At 39.9% G+C, this 14,200-nt stretch overlaps 1 protein-coding gene across 1 annotated transcript in view; it reads right to left on the minus strand.

Moving 5' to 3' along the window:
- LOC145391345 (uncharacterized) overlaps positions 1-13,927 on the minus strand; it is a 107,492-nt gene extending 93,565 nt beyond the window's left edge. Inside the window, exons 1-9 of the mRNA XM_080265944.1 lie at positions 13,738-13,927; positions 12,426-12,664; positions 11,947-12,162; positions 7,463-7,604; positions 6,746-6,993; positions 4,418-4,648; positions 3,343-3,484; positions 2,785-2,933; positions 1,560-1,787 (exon numbers count right to left, since the gene is read on the minus strand). Coding sequence (XP_080122070.1) covers positions 1,560-1,787; positions 2,785-2,933; positions 3,343-3,484; positions 4,418-4,648; positions 6,746-6,993; positions 7,463-7,604; positions 11,947-12,162; positions 12,426-12,664; positions 13,738-13,921 — 1,779 coding nt within the window. The 5' untranslated portion in view covers positions 13,922-13,927. The remainder of the gene's footprint in view (positions 1-1,559; positions 1,788-2,784; positions 2,934-3,342; positions 3,485-4,417; positions 4,649-6,745; positions 6,994-7,462; positions 7,605-11,946; positions 12,163-12,425; positions 12,665-13,737) is intronic.
- Between the last annotated feature and the right edge of the window lie 273 nt (positions 13,928-14,200).

The following is a 14,200-nucleotide window of genomic DNA, read 5'->3' on the forward strand; positions in this document are numbered from 1 at the left end:
AGATGATACTGTACTGTTCAGTGAATATGAAGGCAAACTGCAAGGCTTAGTGAATGAGTTTGGGAGAGTGTGTAAGAAATGAAATCTAAAGGTGAATGTTGGGAAGAGTAAAGTTATGGTCTTCAAGAGAAATGAAGACACTGAATGAAAATAGAGGCTGGGTAAGGAGGAAATGGAAAATGTGAGTGCATTTATGTACTTGAGCAGTGTGATGAGTAAGGATGGAAGTTTAGAGGATGAAGTGCTTGAAAGGGTACGACAGGAAAGATAGGTTGCTGGTGCCCTGAAAGCAGTGATAAGGAACAGGGAAGTGAGCATGGAAGTAAAAAAAAAGTCACTGCACAACAGTATTGTGATACCAACCCTTATGTATGGAAGTGAAGCTTGGACCTTGTTGGAAGGACACAAGTCAAGAGTGATAGCTGAGGAAATGAGTTATTTGAGAGAAGCATGTGGAGTTACGTGGAGAGACAGACTGACAAATGAGGAAGTGACGGACAGTTGTGGTGTGGATGTGAATATGATACAAAGCGTTAGGAGAAATACATGGTTTGGCCATGTGGAGAGGATGGTGCTGCAGTAAGTGATGTAGAATATGTGTTTATATTCAGGTGTTTGGGGAGGATGAAATAAATAATGTGAGGTATATAGAGCAATTATATGACAATAATCCACTCACCTGATGTAGTGCTGCCTACTTCTTCCTTCACCTTTATCATTCTTTTTCTGTGTCTACCCTCCCCACTTCCTATTTCTCTCATCTTTCCTGTCACTTTTTATTCTTCTTCTTTCATTTTCAAGTGGCTTTACATTGAGTGACGAGCCTAATGGATGCCTGTAAGCCAAGAAACCATTTACAACGCTGGGTGGTAAACATTTAACCAACCGATACGTGTTCCCTACGTTTCAACAAGTGGGTTGATGGAGGGTTAGTGCTCCTCCCAGCAAAATAACTAACTCAAAATCAATTGGCCACCTGTTGAGGGATTATGGTGTCTGGTCACAGAGAAATAATAAATAGGAATGCCGATATAGGAGTAAATAAAGCATTATACAATAATATGCTGATATGAGCATAAACAAATAATAATAATAATTAATACTGAACTAATAATGATAATACAGTAATTTCGTAAAAAGTCATACTGTCTGTATCATTTATAAAGGCTCTAACATGCTTGCATGCATCGGCCTTGGTCACCTAACGGCAGCTCTCCACACTGCTCAATCTCTGACAGCCTCCCTATTTAGTCCCTTATCCCAGAGGTCACACTCTATGGCCTCGTCCCAGGTCATTTTTGGTCTGCCTCTTGCATTCCTAACCCCCACGTTCACACTTCTCACTTCCGCATCCAACTATCATCCTCCTTCCTCTCCAAATGCCCAAACCATCTCAGTCTGCCCCTCCTCATCACAGCACCAATGCGTTCCAGTCCCATCCTTCCTCTCAACTCTTCAACTGTAAACCCATGTACTCATAACGTTTTTCTTCCTTACATCTTCAAGTAACTGTGCAAAAACAGAAAAAGGAGAAATGCAGTGTACTTTCACAAACATACCTTGTCAAAAGTATACACAAATGAGGGAATATCTTGTTCTGCCACCTCCTTTTTGTTGATCAGCAGTACAAAATGATCGGCAGTTCCACCTTCCATAATGGCAGTTAAATTCAGTGCAGCACCAGTTTTGAATACTTGATCATTCCACTGAGAGGTGAGGAGCACATTCTGGGGGTCTGCATATCCCACTACTATCATTCCAAGATTGAGTCTGTCGTGCACTTCCAGCTGTACAAGGCAAAATCAGGTTAAGCCTAACATCATACAGCTAATACAGTCTAATAATATCATAAATAGTACTGAAACATAACTTACGAATGCAAAAGGTTGGTAAACTATGGGTATTCATTCCCTCATGCACTGAACATAGTGTGACTTCTGAAAACAAATTTGTTATGATAACAGATGGTATTCTATACATCATAAAGAAAAATGATACCTTTGCAGTAATTGTGTAGCAATAATAAAGAAAAATGATATCTTTGCAGTACTTGTGTAGCAATAACAACATTTTCATGTAAATTTGCACTTGGCATTGTATGAAGGTCATTGATATCAGTGCTCCAGTACTATTGTACATAAAGGCATCTTCTCCAAACAGAACAACAACAAAAGAAATATTAGTTAAGTAAGAAGGTGCCATTCTCACATACCTGGTTTTGCACTGATACACGTAAAAAGAACAAAAGAAAAAAGATCAGCATAATTAATCCTTGGGCAATGAATGGTAAACAAAAATGGGGATGGGGTTGAGTGGGTTCAAAGGGGTGCACAGGATAGAATAAGACAGTAGTGGTCCATGAGAACATCCTGTGAAGCCAAGCAGTGAACTAGGGACAGTAATGATAGCGAGAAGATGTATGTCAGAGAGCTCTAGAAATCTAATCTAGGAGAGTGTTAGAGGGCAAAAAAATGGATGGAGTGGGTAGAATGAGTGAGGATGATGGGCTGTGGGCAGGATGGGCTGGGCATAACCTAGGTAAGCTACACAATCTACTGTAGATCTAAAACTCTAAAAGCTCAAACAAACTGCTGGTGAACTGTTCTCAGTTGGATGCTATATCTACACCCATAATTGTACATTGCCCACCTACAAAGTAGGACAAAAAAACAAGCCTTCACTCACTACTTCAGTAAGATTGGCGCACGATATGAAATTACACAAATGAAGTTCAATCTGATAACTGCCTGATTGTTCAAAGGTGTGATTCAAATTCAGACTGACAGGCCCTTCAGCTCCTGGCATCGTCTGGGAAGTTAGATCAATATCATCTTTAACTTGACCATCCCCCCATATCAGATGTCCAGTCAGGTTAGTGGGCAATTCCACACTGTTGGCAGATCTTGTCACGGTCACCATTACACTGGCTTCTCCTGAGAGACAATATACTAATTACTTCAAATATTTGTCATTTTTAGTATTCCTGTGTATTATACAAGGAACTACATAATATGCTTAATATCATGTTTGTGCCTGCTTCAAGCTTGGGAGGCTTGCTAATTGGATAGTATTATGCCTCTATTTAAAAATGCACTTTAGGTGTAATCTTTGGGCTGGAACAGCTAGGATGATGTTTCAAGCTTCCCTTGTGGTTCTACAAAGAAAAAAAATGGCACCCATAAATTATCTATGACTTACTGAAACTGTAAATTTCAAACGGTAACTTCTTTAGTGTGACAGTACTTCCTAGCAATGATAGCAACCATCAATCACAGTACTAAAAACAGGAATATTAAAAAATTTATATATCTTTGCTGAAAAACATAACTGTAGTAAACAAACCTGGAGGTGCAACAATGGGGTTAGAGTATGTGAGGGTGAGGAGAGAGGCTTTAACTGGACTCTGCACAAGAAATCTTGTTGACACTGGTGTTGATACTCCAGCTTCACCAGACATTGTCATGCTCACCTCGTACTCTCCAGCCTTGGGGAAATAAAGTAAAAAAATATCATATATCAATTTTATGGGTATGAGATGGACAAGAGCATATTCAAACATGGGTAAGTATTTTTCTAGGTCAGTATCTATTATGAGCTAGCTTTAATAAGCATTGGAAAATGTGTGGGAAATTCAATTTTAATTGGCCTCTACTGAAGTACATCACAGCAAGAGCCAGGTCCTCTGCAGAGATGAGTCATAGTCTATTGCTTAATATAGTAAAGAAACCTCATAAATATTAAGATCGGGTTTAGAGGGCAATTAGTGGTATTGCTTACATAATTTCATACAGTTTATCTATCTATCTATTGTCAGATGCCTCAATCCTGTACGGGATGACCACAAACAAATCGCCTCCATGTCGCCCGTCCCTCACCATATCACTGCCCTGCTCCCAACTCAAACCCCTCTCTCTCATATACCTCTCCACTCCATCAGTTTAATGTTTCAAAAAAAAAATTGACAGGCAATAAAACAATTCTGAGTTTCAATAACTAGCATATAACTGAGAGTATACTAAGCACTGACTGAAATTATATAGAAAACTAACTTACAAAGCAAATGAGAGCCATCATGAACAGAAATTTGGGGCAATTAGAATTGAATTTCTGATTTCTTTTCTGTGTAAGCTCAAATCATTGGGATTTTTTTTCTCTCTATCTGAACATGGTCATCAGTTGCAAAATGTTTAGAAGGGAGTCTCTTGGATCTCATCTCTATATATAAAACAAAAATCCAGTGCCATTCCTATCAGCAAATGGTTTTCATACGTTCAGTTTTGTTTGGAAGGAACAACTTTTGAAGTCTTACAGCATTTAACTTCAATTTTTTTGTGTAAATGAGCAAAATGAACTATGGATATACAGTTATCCAAGAGAATATAAAATAGTAAGAAAACCAGCACTACAAGACACACACCAACTTAAAAGTGTAAGTGATGAAATTCTGCCAATTCTGGAAGGACAGTCCATCCACAAAGAAGGTGAATAATTCTGGCTTGCCACTATGCACCACTGCTGTCAAGTTGCTGGGTTGACCAGTGCTTAGAGCAACAGGCAAAGAAGGCAATGCAGAGGACAGTAACTCATCAGTTGGGTCAATGTGTGTCACCACCACTGCCAAGCCTTTCAGCTGGTCCAGCACAAGCACCTGTGGTAAAGAAGGCATAAACTGCATTCTGATATAAGCGGTGACAGCACTGTGTATGGAAAGTGCAGTCTCATGAGGAATGGGGAACACCAGAGTAATGCATAACCACATCTTATTTCTATCTTTCCATGGGTAAACTCTCATTTATCTGTCATTGCAATATCCAGCCCGAAATAACATCTGGAGCTGTTGGCTTGGCTCTATTAAAGCTATATCTGGTTAAATTATGCAACATCCAGTGCTGAAGCGGGAAGCAACCGGCAGTTCTATGCAATATCCACCTGTAAGACATATCAGTCGGCTCATACACGGTAGCCAGCCAGTGCTGTATTACAGTACTGTACTTTATTACTGTACAGTATCATTATTGCACTGTACTTTATGCGTAGTTTTCATCTTTTACTCATGGGAAAATTTTTAGGATAGAGGGTCAAAACAAATAGTAACACAATATCTGGCTCGACGCTAACTGTTGAGCCAATGGGGGGTACTATGCAATATTCAGCATTTCACTTTATACTTTATTTAGCGTAAGGGTTGGCTGAATTATGCTGGATAATTCAGAGTTCACTGTACTTACTTTTCATCATCAGAACCAGTACAAAAATAATTACAGCAGAGTACAGTACTTCTGCACAATGATACAGTCACAGTCTTCTTTAATTTACTACAACATTAAACATCTACACTTTTTAGCATACTTCCAACAAACAATCCACTGCAATCTCTCCACCACATATTACAGTTTTTTAATAGCTTATACTTCTGCAACTCTTGTTCCCCACCTCCTCCTCCTCATCATCATTATGATCATGCTCATCACTGTCATGATCATCATCATCAACATCACCATCATCCCACCCTTTAACACATTTCCATATAAGGCACTCCTTTCACAACCATATAACATCCATTCTCTTTACATGACAAGACCATCTCAGCACTCTTCTACTCATTAATAAAGGGAGTTTCATAAATTCTAGATAACATTCCCTAGCCAACCTATGCAACCTAACTACATTTCTTGCCCTCCTCAACCCAGTTTCATTTTGTACCCATTACCTTCAGATGGCTTTATCCAGTTTGGGGAGAGATGTCTGACTGTGTTGTACAGGGGTCAGTGGAAACTGTTTCTAACTCCAGCACAACAAATGGCCTCTATATCTTAAAATTATCTGGAGGTGGCAACAGTACAATAATAAATAGTGACCCCTCCTCCTATGCTGAACCAGCTTGCAAAGATTCTGCTGACAAAGTGCACAAAGCTGTGGCAAAATTCGGGATGCCCATAATTGGTCCCAAAAATCAGCAAGGTGCTTAAAAAAATCTGTGCAATGGCATCTGGACTGTCATCTTTGCCACCATTTTAACTTTAGTCTAGACTCTGAAGACTTTTGTAAAGAAACTGTGAGGTTTCAGGCTGGCACCTAGCACCTTACATAGGAGCTGGGGTCATACTGAGTTTTTTGTCAGCAAGTTGGACCCTATCATGGTGAAAAACTTCCCACTTTTTTATTCCTTGCAGCCATTTTACCATAACCATTCTATGTCTGCTTTAACTCTGTTCAAAAAACTATACCCTTATGAAACATATCTGTGGTTGAGTTGAGGTCAAAGAGGGCTTTTAGTGAGGAAGCTGGAGTCTGGTCAGGGACTCTGCTTCATCATAATGGATTCAAAGGTTCCCCTTACATGGTCTCTGCTTACACAGAAAGCTAGGTTAACGTTTGACCAGTGCGAGTAGTGGGGTCACTGCATCTTACTCTGCTGAAGGTGCTTACAGTCTAATTTCCACTATTTTCACTCCTGACTATTCTTATTCTTGCCATAATGGTAGTAAAGTGTTGTACATATATGCGATGGCAATAGTACCTTGATGCAGTCCTCCTGTTTCCTCTACACTAAGCCCTTTATTTAAGTATGCAGGACCTTTTGCACATGACCCCTCTTATTACATACTGTATATAATTGATTTTTAAAAAAGTACACTCAACTCAGTAAGCACATTCTCTCAAAAATGTACCAATTCATTAATGTCAGTGCTCTCATCTTTTCTTTTCCCTACTTTTACATGATACAAAACATGCATTCACTCACTGTTTTTGTAAGACTGGCACAGGATATGAGATTATACAGATGAAGTTCAACCTGATAATTGCCTGACTCTTCAAAGGTGTGATTCAAATTCAGACTGATAGGCCCTTCAGCTCCTGGCATCGTCTGGGAAGTTAAATCAATATCATCTTTAGCCTGACCATTGCCCCATACCAGGTGTCCAGTCAGGTTTGTGGGCAATTCCACACTGTTGACAGATCTTGTCACAGTCACTGTTACATTGGCTTCACCTGAGAAACAATATATTCATTAATTCAAATGTTTATTTTATATATTAATTATATATACACAGAACTATTAATTAAGCTCAATATGAAATTTGGTCATCTTGGTGCATGGCAGGCTTGCTAAAGGGATGGGACTGTGCCTGGATATACATATGTATTAGTAATCTTGTGGTTGGAATTGCTAATTGTTGCTCCGAGATTCCCTTGTGGTTCTACTAAGAAAAAATGGCTGGAATTGCTAACCGTTGCTCCAAGATTCCCTTGTGGTTCTACAAAGAAAAAAATGGCATCCATAAATTATGTATGATTTACTGAAATGGTAATTTCAAATGGCACTTCAGCGTGACTGTACTTCCTTGAAATGACAGTGACCATCAGTCAAAATAAGAGGGTATCTCCTAATATTACTAAAAACAGGCTTATAAGAAAATTTTATACCACTGCTGCAGAAAATAAACTGTTGTGAACAAACCAGGAGGTGTAACGATGGGACGAGAGAATGTGAGGGTGAGATGGGAGGTTTCAACTGGATTCTGCACAAGAAGTCTTGTTGACATTGGTGCTGATACTCCAGCTTCACCAGACATTGTCATGCTCACTTCATACTCTCCAGCCTTGGCAAGAATAATAGATCTTATTAAAAAAAAAAAGGCAAAAATCTGTTTTTTTTTTTTTTTTTTTTTTTTTTTTCAAAGAAGAAAGATACAAGGGCTGACAGCCAATGAAACTTGTCCCTAAAAAAAAAAAAAAGTAAACTGTATAATTAAATGTTCATTTTCAGACACCAGATCACAATGCATTTAAAAAGAGTGGAGGTCATAGGCACTGAGAAAGACAGAATGAGGAAAGCAGTTCCCAACTTGACCAGCAGTGTATATGAATACTGTACTTATAACAAAGTCCTAGCCTTGATATCTGACAGAGGTTTGAGTATGGAGGCTGAAAGAGTATTGCATGAAGATGTATTAATGTCTTGATCAACATATAGGTGTCAGAACAATGTCAAGAGCAGTGGAAAGAGGGTTACAGGTATTTTGGAATGTGTATGGAGTGCACAGAGTGCATAGGAGGAGGAATACTGTAATGTGATTCATGAAAGATGTGAAATGAGAAAGTCTGTTGAAAAATGGTGTGAAGAAAGTCTGCAATGATGGTATTGGCTATGGACAGAACTGATGTTAATTGGGTAGTGAAAACAATATATGTGAAAAAGATTCAAGGTTGGAAAAGTCATGGTGGGTCACAATACACTGCATAAGTAAAAAGATATGGTACAAGGTGCTATCCAAAATTTTCCGGACTAGTGCTATATAAAACTGAAAACTCACCATAGCTCCCACTGGCTGCCATTACTCTCAAAGTAGTTTCTTTGCACATTGATACACCAGTTCCAGTGCTTCCTCCATTGCCAGAAAGCTCCCTGGAGGTTCTTTTCCAATGAGAGTACCGAGCACTGCCTGCTATTCCTTCTGGATGTTCGCAATGGTATCAAAATGATGCCCTTTCAGATTGATCTTCATTTCTGGGAACAGAAAGATGTCACAGGGAGCATGGAAAAGAAGGTTTCATTTTCCGAGGCAAGTCCAAGAAGCTCCATGCAGGCACAGATGCAATGCTGCATCAGATGCCTCGAGACAATTTTGGCTGTGATGTGGTGCATGCCCATTTCTTCAGTAAGAATCTTCTGACATGTCCTGTAAACAATTCCCACCTCCTCACAAACATCATGAATGCTCCTATGTCGATCCTCATGGACAAGCTGCTGAATTTTTGTGACATTCTGAGGAGTTGTGTTGGTTGAGAGCCCCTCTGTGTGGTTGCTGTTGTCAACCGATGTTCAACCGGCCTTGAACTGCACATACCACTGAAACATCTGTGTTCGACCAAGAGTTTGCTCACAAAACTCTTGTTGAATCATTGCCAGGGTCTCTGTTGCATTTTTCCCGAGATTTGCACAAAATATGAAGCAAATTTGCTGTTCCTTTTTTATATCCATCTCAAAACTCTCCTGAAGACACATACGTGACAGCAAGCAAAGGAACATCACTAGTCCCCACATCCGCCTAGCTCTGCACCACATGGCACACTGACTCACAATGCATGTCTGTACTGCAACCTGATTAGGTGTCATGATCCCAGTCCGGAAAATTTTGGATAGCACCTCATAAAGAAGTGTAGAAAAGGAAGCTTTGGTATATCCTCCTTTTTAGCATTTAGTGTATCTTGCAAGGGGCACTTGTAAAACTGAGTCAAGTTTGGCACAGAACATCTCTTTCTCTTCAAGATCACTTATCTTAGTCAGAGCAAACACTGCAATAAGAGAGATGAAGCCCAAGGAGTGCTTCAACCTCAACAGCATTATACGGTCATCAGCTCGAGTAACCCTGTTGATACAAAAGACAAAGCAAGCAGCAACTGCCACAGCAAAACACTTATAGGCTTGGTACCATCATCACAGCCAGACCAGTGGTATGTGTAATCATCATTACTGATCTTGCTATGCCTGGGTCACCTCACTCCTGACACTGCAACTATACCAACCCCCAGTTGCCTCACTCTCATGACAACATGGGCAGTCGATCATCAGAAAAGCTTAGAGCATTCCAAGCCCCCACTTGGAATGACTTCCAAAGTTGAACCCACATGTGGTTCTATGGGTTCATGTGCCTTCTGTTCCCATGTGATGAGCGTTAAAAACTGTCATTCATAACTGGCAACAGATATCCTCCCTCCTGCCTCTCTCTCTCTCTCTCTCTCTCTCCTACTCCCTCCCTCATGTCACTTTTGCTCTCTATTAACATCCAGTTCCTCACTTCCTCTCCCTCATCTTGTACCATCGGTAAAAAAAGTATTGGCACCCTGGGGTCAGACAAGATATGAAATACTTTGTCTCTGGTTCAATCTGTAGTGTTGGCATGCCTGTTTAATTCACAAAAATGATTGAGTTACCATGTAATACAATGTTTCTCTGACTAATCCAGCTATATATCTGTTAAATATATGATAACAACACAAATGAAGCATACAAAGCGACATAATCGTGTCATTTCCCTTAAATCATAGTCCGTGTATCATAATGTCTCACACTGAAAGGGTGCCGATACTTTATTTACCTATGGTACTTCACTCATCATTCGTTTCATTACTTCTTCTTTTCCTTTATCTCGTCTCATTATTATTCACATCCTACAAATGCTAACCTTCCACCACTTTTCTTTTACTCTGCCTGTCATCCCATACTGTCTTCCTTCATCTTCTCTCTGGTCTTACCGTCTTACCTCATTCCTCCTCCTTTTACCTTCTATTCCTCCTCTCACTGAATTCCTCCTCTCATATCTTCACAAATTTCCTCACCTCCCTCTCCTCTCCTCTTTTCCTCCTCTTATCCTTACAATCCTTTGCTCTTCACCTCTTCCTTTCTTCCACTTCCCTTCCCCCATTCTTCCATTTATTTCTTTAATTTTTCCTACCCTTACCCATTCCATCGTTCCCTGTCCTCATCTCCTTCCTTCCTTCCTCCCGCTAGTTTCTCACTACCTCTTCTCTCAGCTTCATGCCCACATTACCACCACACTTCCCCCATCCTCCTCTTTATGACGTTTTCTCTATATTTTCCTCAATGCCTCTCATGAAAGATATGCCTCATTTTACCTCCCACTCTTTCCTTCCCCACACACCTTTCTCTCTTCCACTCTCTCAATCACTCTTCCTCTTTCTTCACTTCCTCCACCCTACTAAAACTTGCCAATACAGCTTTATCCACCACCCTACCTTCATTCTTCGCTCAGACCCCTTACTCTTTCCATACTCACTCTATCCACTCAGATTCTCCACATCACTCCTCCTCCACTTATCCCTTCCCCCACCACTCTGTATATCCCTTCCTCTTCTCTCACCTGCCATGCACTCCACTCATTCTACTCCCACTTGGCTTGTTCTTCCTCCCCACTTATTTCACTCACTTATTCACTCCCCACCCACACACTTACTTCCAAATCACATACATACACTCACTCTTACTCATACTCAGTTGCTCCCCACTCACACTCAGTTGTTTCCCACTCACATTCAATTGCTCTCCACTCACAATCAGTAGCTCCCCATTCACATTCAATAGCACCTTAATCCCTCAATCAAATACCCCCTACTCACTCACTTATTCACTCACTCACTCACTCCCCTCTCAATCACTCACTCCCTACAAACCATTCATTCATTTCCCACTCATTCGCTCACCACCTTAACTCACTCACTCACTCTCTCCCCACTCTCTCACTCACTCCCCAGTCACTCATTCACTCACTAGCTTTCTCACCACTCATTAACTCACTTGCTTCTCACTCATCCATTCACTCACATACTCAGTTATTTCATCAACCTCTTACTCCCTACTCACTCATTCATTCACTCACTCACTCAATCCCCAATCACTCATTCACTCACTCCCCACACACTCACTCAGCCACTCTCCAATCACTCACTCACTTACTCCTGACTCACTCATTTACATATTCAGTCCCCACTCTCTCATTTACTCACTCACTCACCCATTCATTTCCCATTCATTCATGCACTCCTCCCTCACTGTCACTCATTCCCCATTCACTCACTATCACTTACTTACTCATCTTGCACCATCTGAAAATGTGGTTTGATCTGACTGAAAAATGCCCAAGCCTGTTTAGTGACTCAGTCTGCTACTGTCTTACATTGCTATGGATCCAACTCTATATCTTGATCAGGCCAACAATAAATTATTCCTTCACTTGATAAATCCAAGAATATAAAGTGTTAATAACAGCCACAACTTCCACTTCTGCTGTTAAAATAGCAGTAGACAATTTTGTTCAACTGAGAAAAATCCTTGCAGTTAAGAGGATATACAAGTATTTAAATTATCCAATGAACCAAGAATTTATTTCAAAATGAAATTAAAACGGAACATGAGTGGCTGACCTTCGGAAAATTATACACCAGGTATGGAGTGCTGCTTGTGACTGTGTTGCCTCTCACATTCAGCTCATAAAATTCTGGATTGCCAGTTGCAACTACAGCATAGAATACTATGTTGACACCAGTCTTGAAGATGGATGAAGGCACTGATGGGGAGTCCTCTGAGGATTCATAGTCCACTGTGATACGGTCAAGTGTAATCTTCTCCAGAACTCTTACCTGCCATAAAGTAGGTGACATCAAATAAACCATTTTTGTACTGTAACATTATGATGCTGAAATAATCCCTAAACTTTACCTACATAGTACTCCTTTATGACATCACTGACACTCCTCAAAAGGATGGAGAGAGAGAGAGAGAGAGAGAGAGAGAGAGAGAGAGAGAGAGAGAGACAGACAGACAGACAGACAGACAGAAACATGCAAAATGGAATTAATAATGCCAGTGGGGCTAATTTATAAATCAGTGTTTACATACTCACCTTAGCAACCAAATGCGCACTAGACACAGGATTCCTTAATGTGACTCCTATGGCATAATCTCCAGACTGGGTATAATTGTGATTATAAGTTTGCCTTATTGATCCTTGCGCTCCAGGGAAAGTGAGGGTTTCCATGGAAAGAGCAGTTGGGGGATCAGAGTTGCCCCAGGTCACCATGCCAGTGACCAATGTTGGGAGTTCATCATATGATTCTAAACTGATAGTTAAGGACACAGTCCCTGAAAAAGAAAATTATATTTTCAGTTAATTTGTACAAATAAGTATTTCAGAAAATGACTGCAAACTGTGTTATGCTTTTCAAAATATAAGTGTTTGATAAAAGTAAAAGTTCTCAGTAGGATACTAACTTTTCTCCTTTCATTCTCACTTCATCTTCCTTACAAAACAAAGCAGCCATCTGAGCTACTGACATGAACATGTTTTCTCTTACCTTTTACTTCTGCTACTCTCATTTCCAGGTCAAAGTGGCTGCTGCATATATGTGAAATAAACTTTGGTCTTATGAAATGTTCTTTATTCAAGCTGCAGCTATCATGCTACAACCATCATTATCTGTTATGCCTTACCCAATCCTGGCAACTCTCTGCCTCTTCACCCTTATATTATGGGCCACCCAAAACAGAATTACCACCAAAGTACTTTATCTATATAGGTCATACTTCTGTCACTCGCAGTTCAAAATCATGTTAAAGTTGTTCTTCAGGTTACTGAAAAGAACTTCATTTGCTTTATTATGCAAATGCCCTCTCAAATTCAAGTTTTTCCCACTTATGTCAATCAGGGAAAAAAATATCAATTTATTCCATCTTTTCATCCTCCAAGTTTTCAACAGAAGGCCTTTTGCTGTTAAAATTTTTGCATAGAAAATCCATCATTGGAAAGTTTTCTTTTCACTCATTCATCTGCTTCCCAGTCGTAACATTTTCATGCCTTACATAAAGCAGTTTCACAGATTTCTACATTATATTATCTCCATCTGTCAACACTGTTCAGGCATATGGACCTGATGGCAATAGCTTGTACTGTACAAACTTTAAGGAATTTAAATTATTATTATACAAACAAAACAGAGTTCCAATACCTCCCCTCAACTGCTGACTGTCAAGAAGAATTCCCCACCCTCACTGCATTTGTGAGATGTGATCAGTGCAGAAGACTGCAACTTCCTACCAAAAGTGACAAAAACCTTCAAGGACTGAAAAACTTCTTAGCAAATTTAAAACCTCTGTTGATTTGTCGGGAAAAGGAACTTTTAATATTATCTGAAACATCACAGGAAAACATAACATACCTGGAGGAGTGACTGACACAAGTGGGGTAAGGTTGACAAATGCAAGCTCTGAAGTTACTGGATGGTAAGCCCACACACTACCACTGCGTGTTGCTTTTTGTTTGTCTCCAGACATCTCTTCCCACATGGTAAGAGAAAATTCCACATGGTGTTCCCCTGAAGTGTCTACTCGCACCATAGTCATCCCATGCATGGGAAGCTCTGTAGATACATTTTAGACAGGATTATATAAGAGTGTAACTCAATGGTTTTCAATCATTTTTATAATACAGAAAAAAATCATCTAATACTTTTATCGCACACCTACCCTTTATTTTTTATCAGAGTGATATGAGATTTTCACATAATTGGGCCATATGTTTACATGTTAAAGGCTGTTCATGGTACCTAAGCCAGCCCCAAGTTCACCATTTGGGGCAATTTTCATTTTTTTTTCTTTTTCAAAAACATTTACTTATCTAAT

The sequence above is a fragment of the Coenobita brevimanus genome, chromosome 18 (assembly GCF_032717465.1).
Source record: "Coenobita brevimanus isolate Jiangsu-jjx chromosome 18, ASM3271746v2, whole genome shotgun sequence".
Classification (NCBI taxonomy): Eukaryota; Metazoa; Arthropoda; class Malacostraca; order Decapoda; family Coenobitidae; genus Coenobita; species Coenobita brevimanus.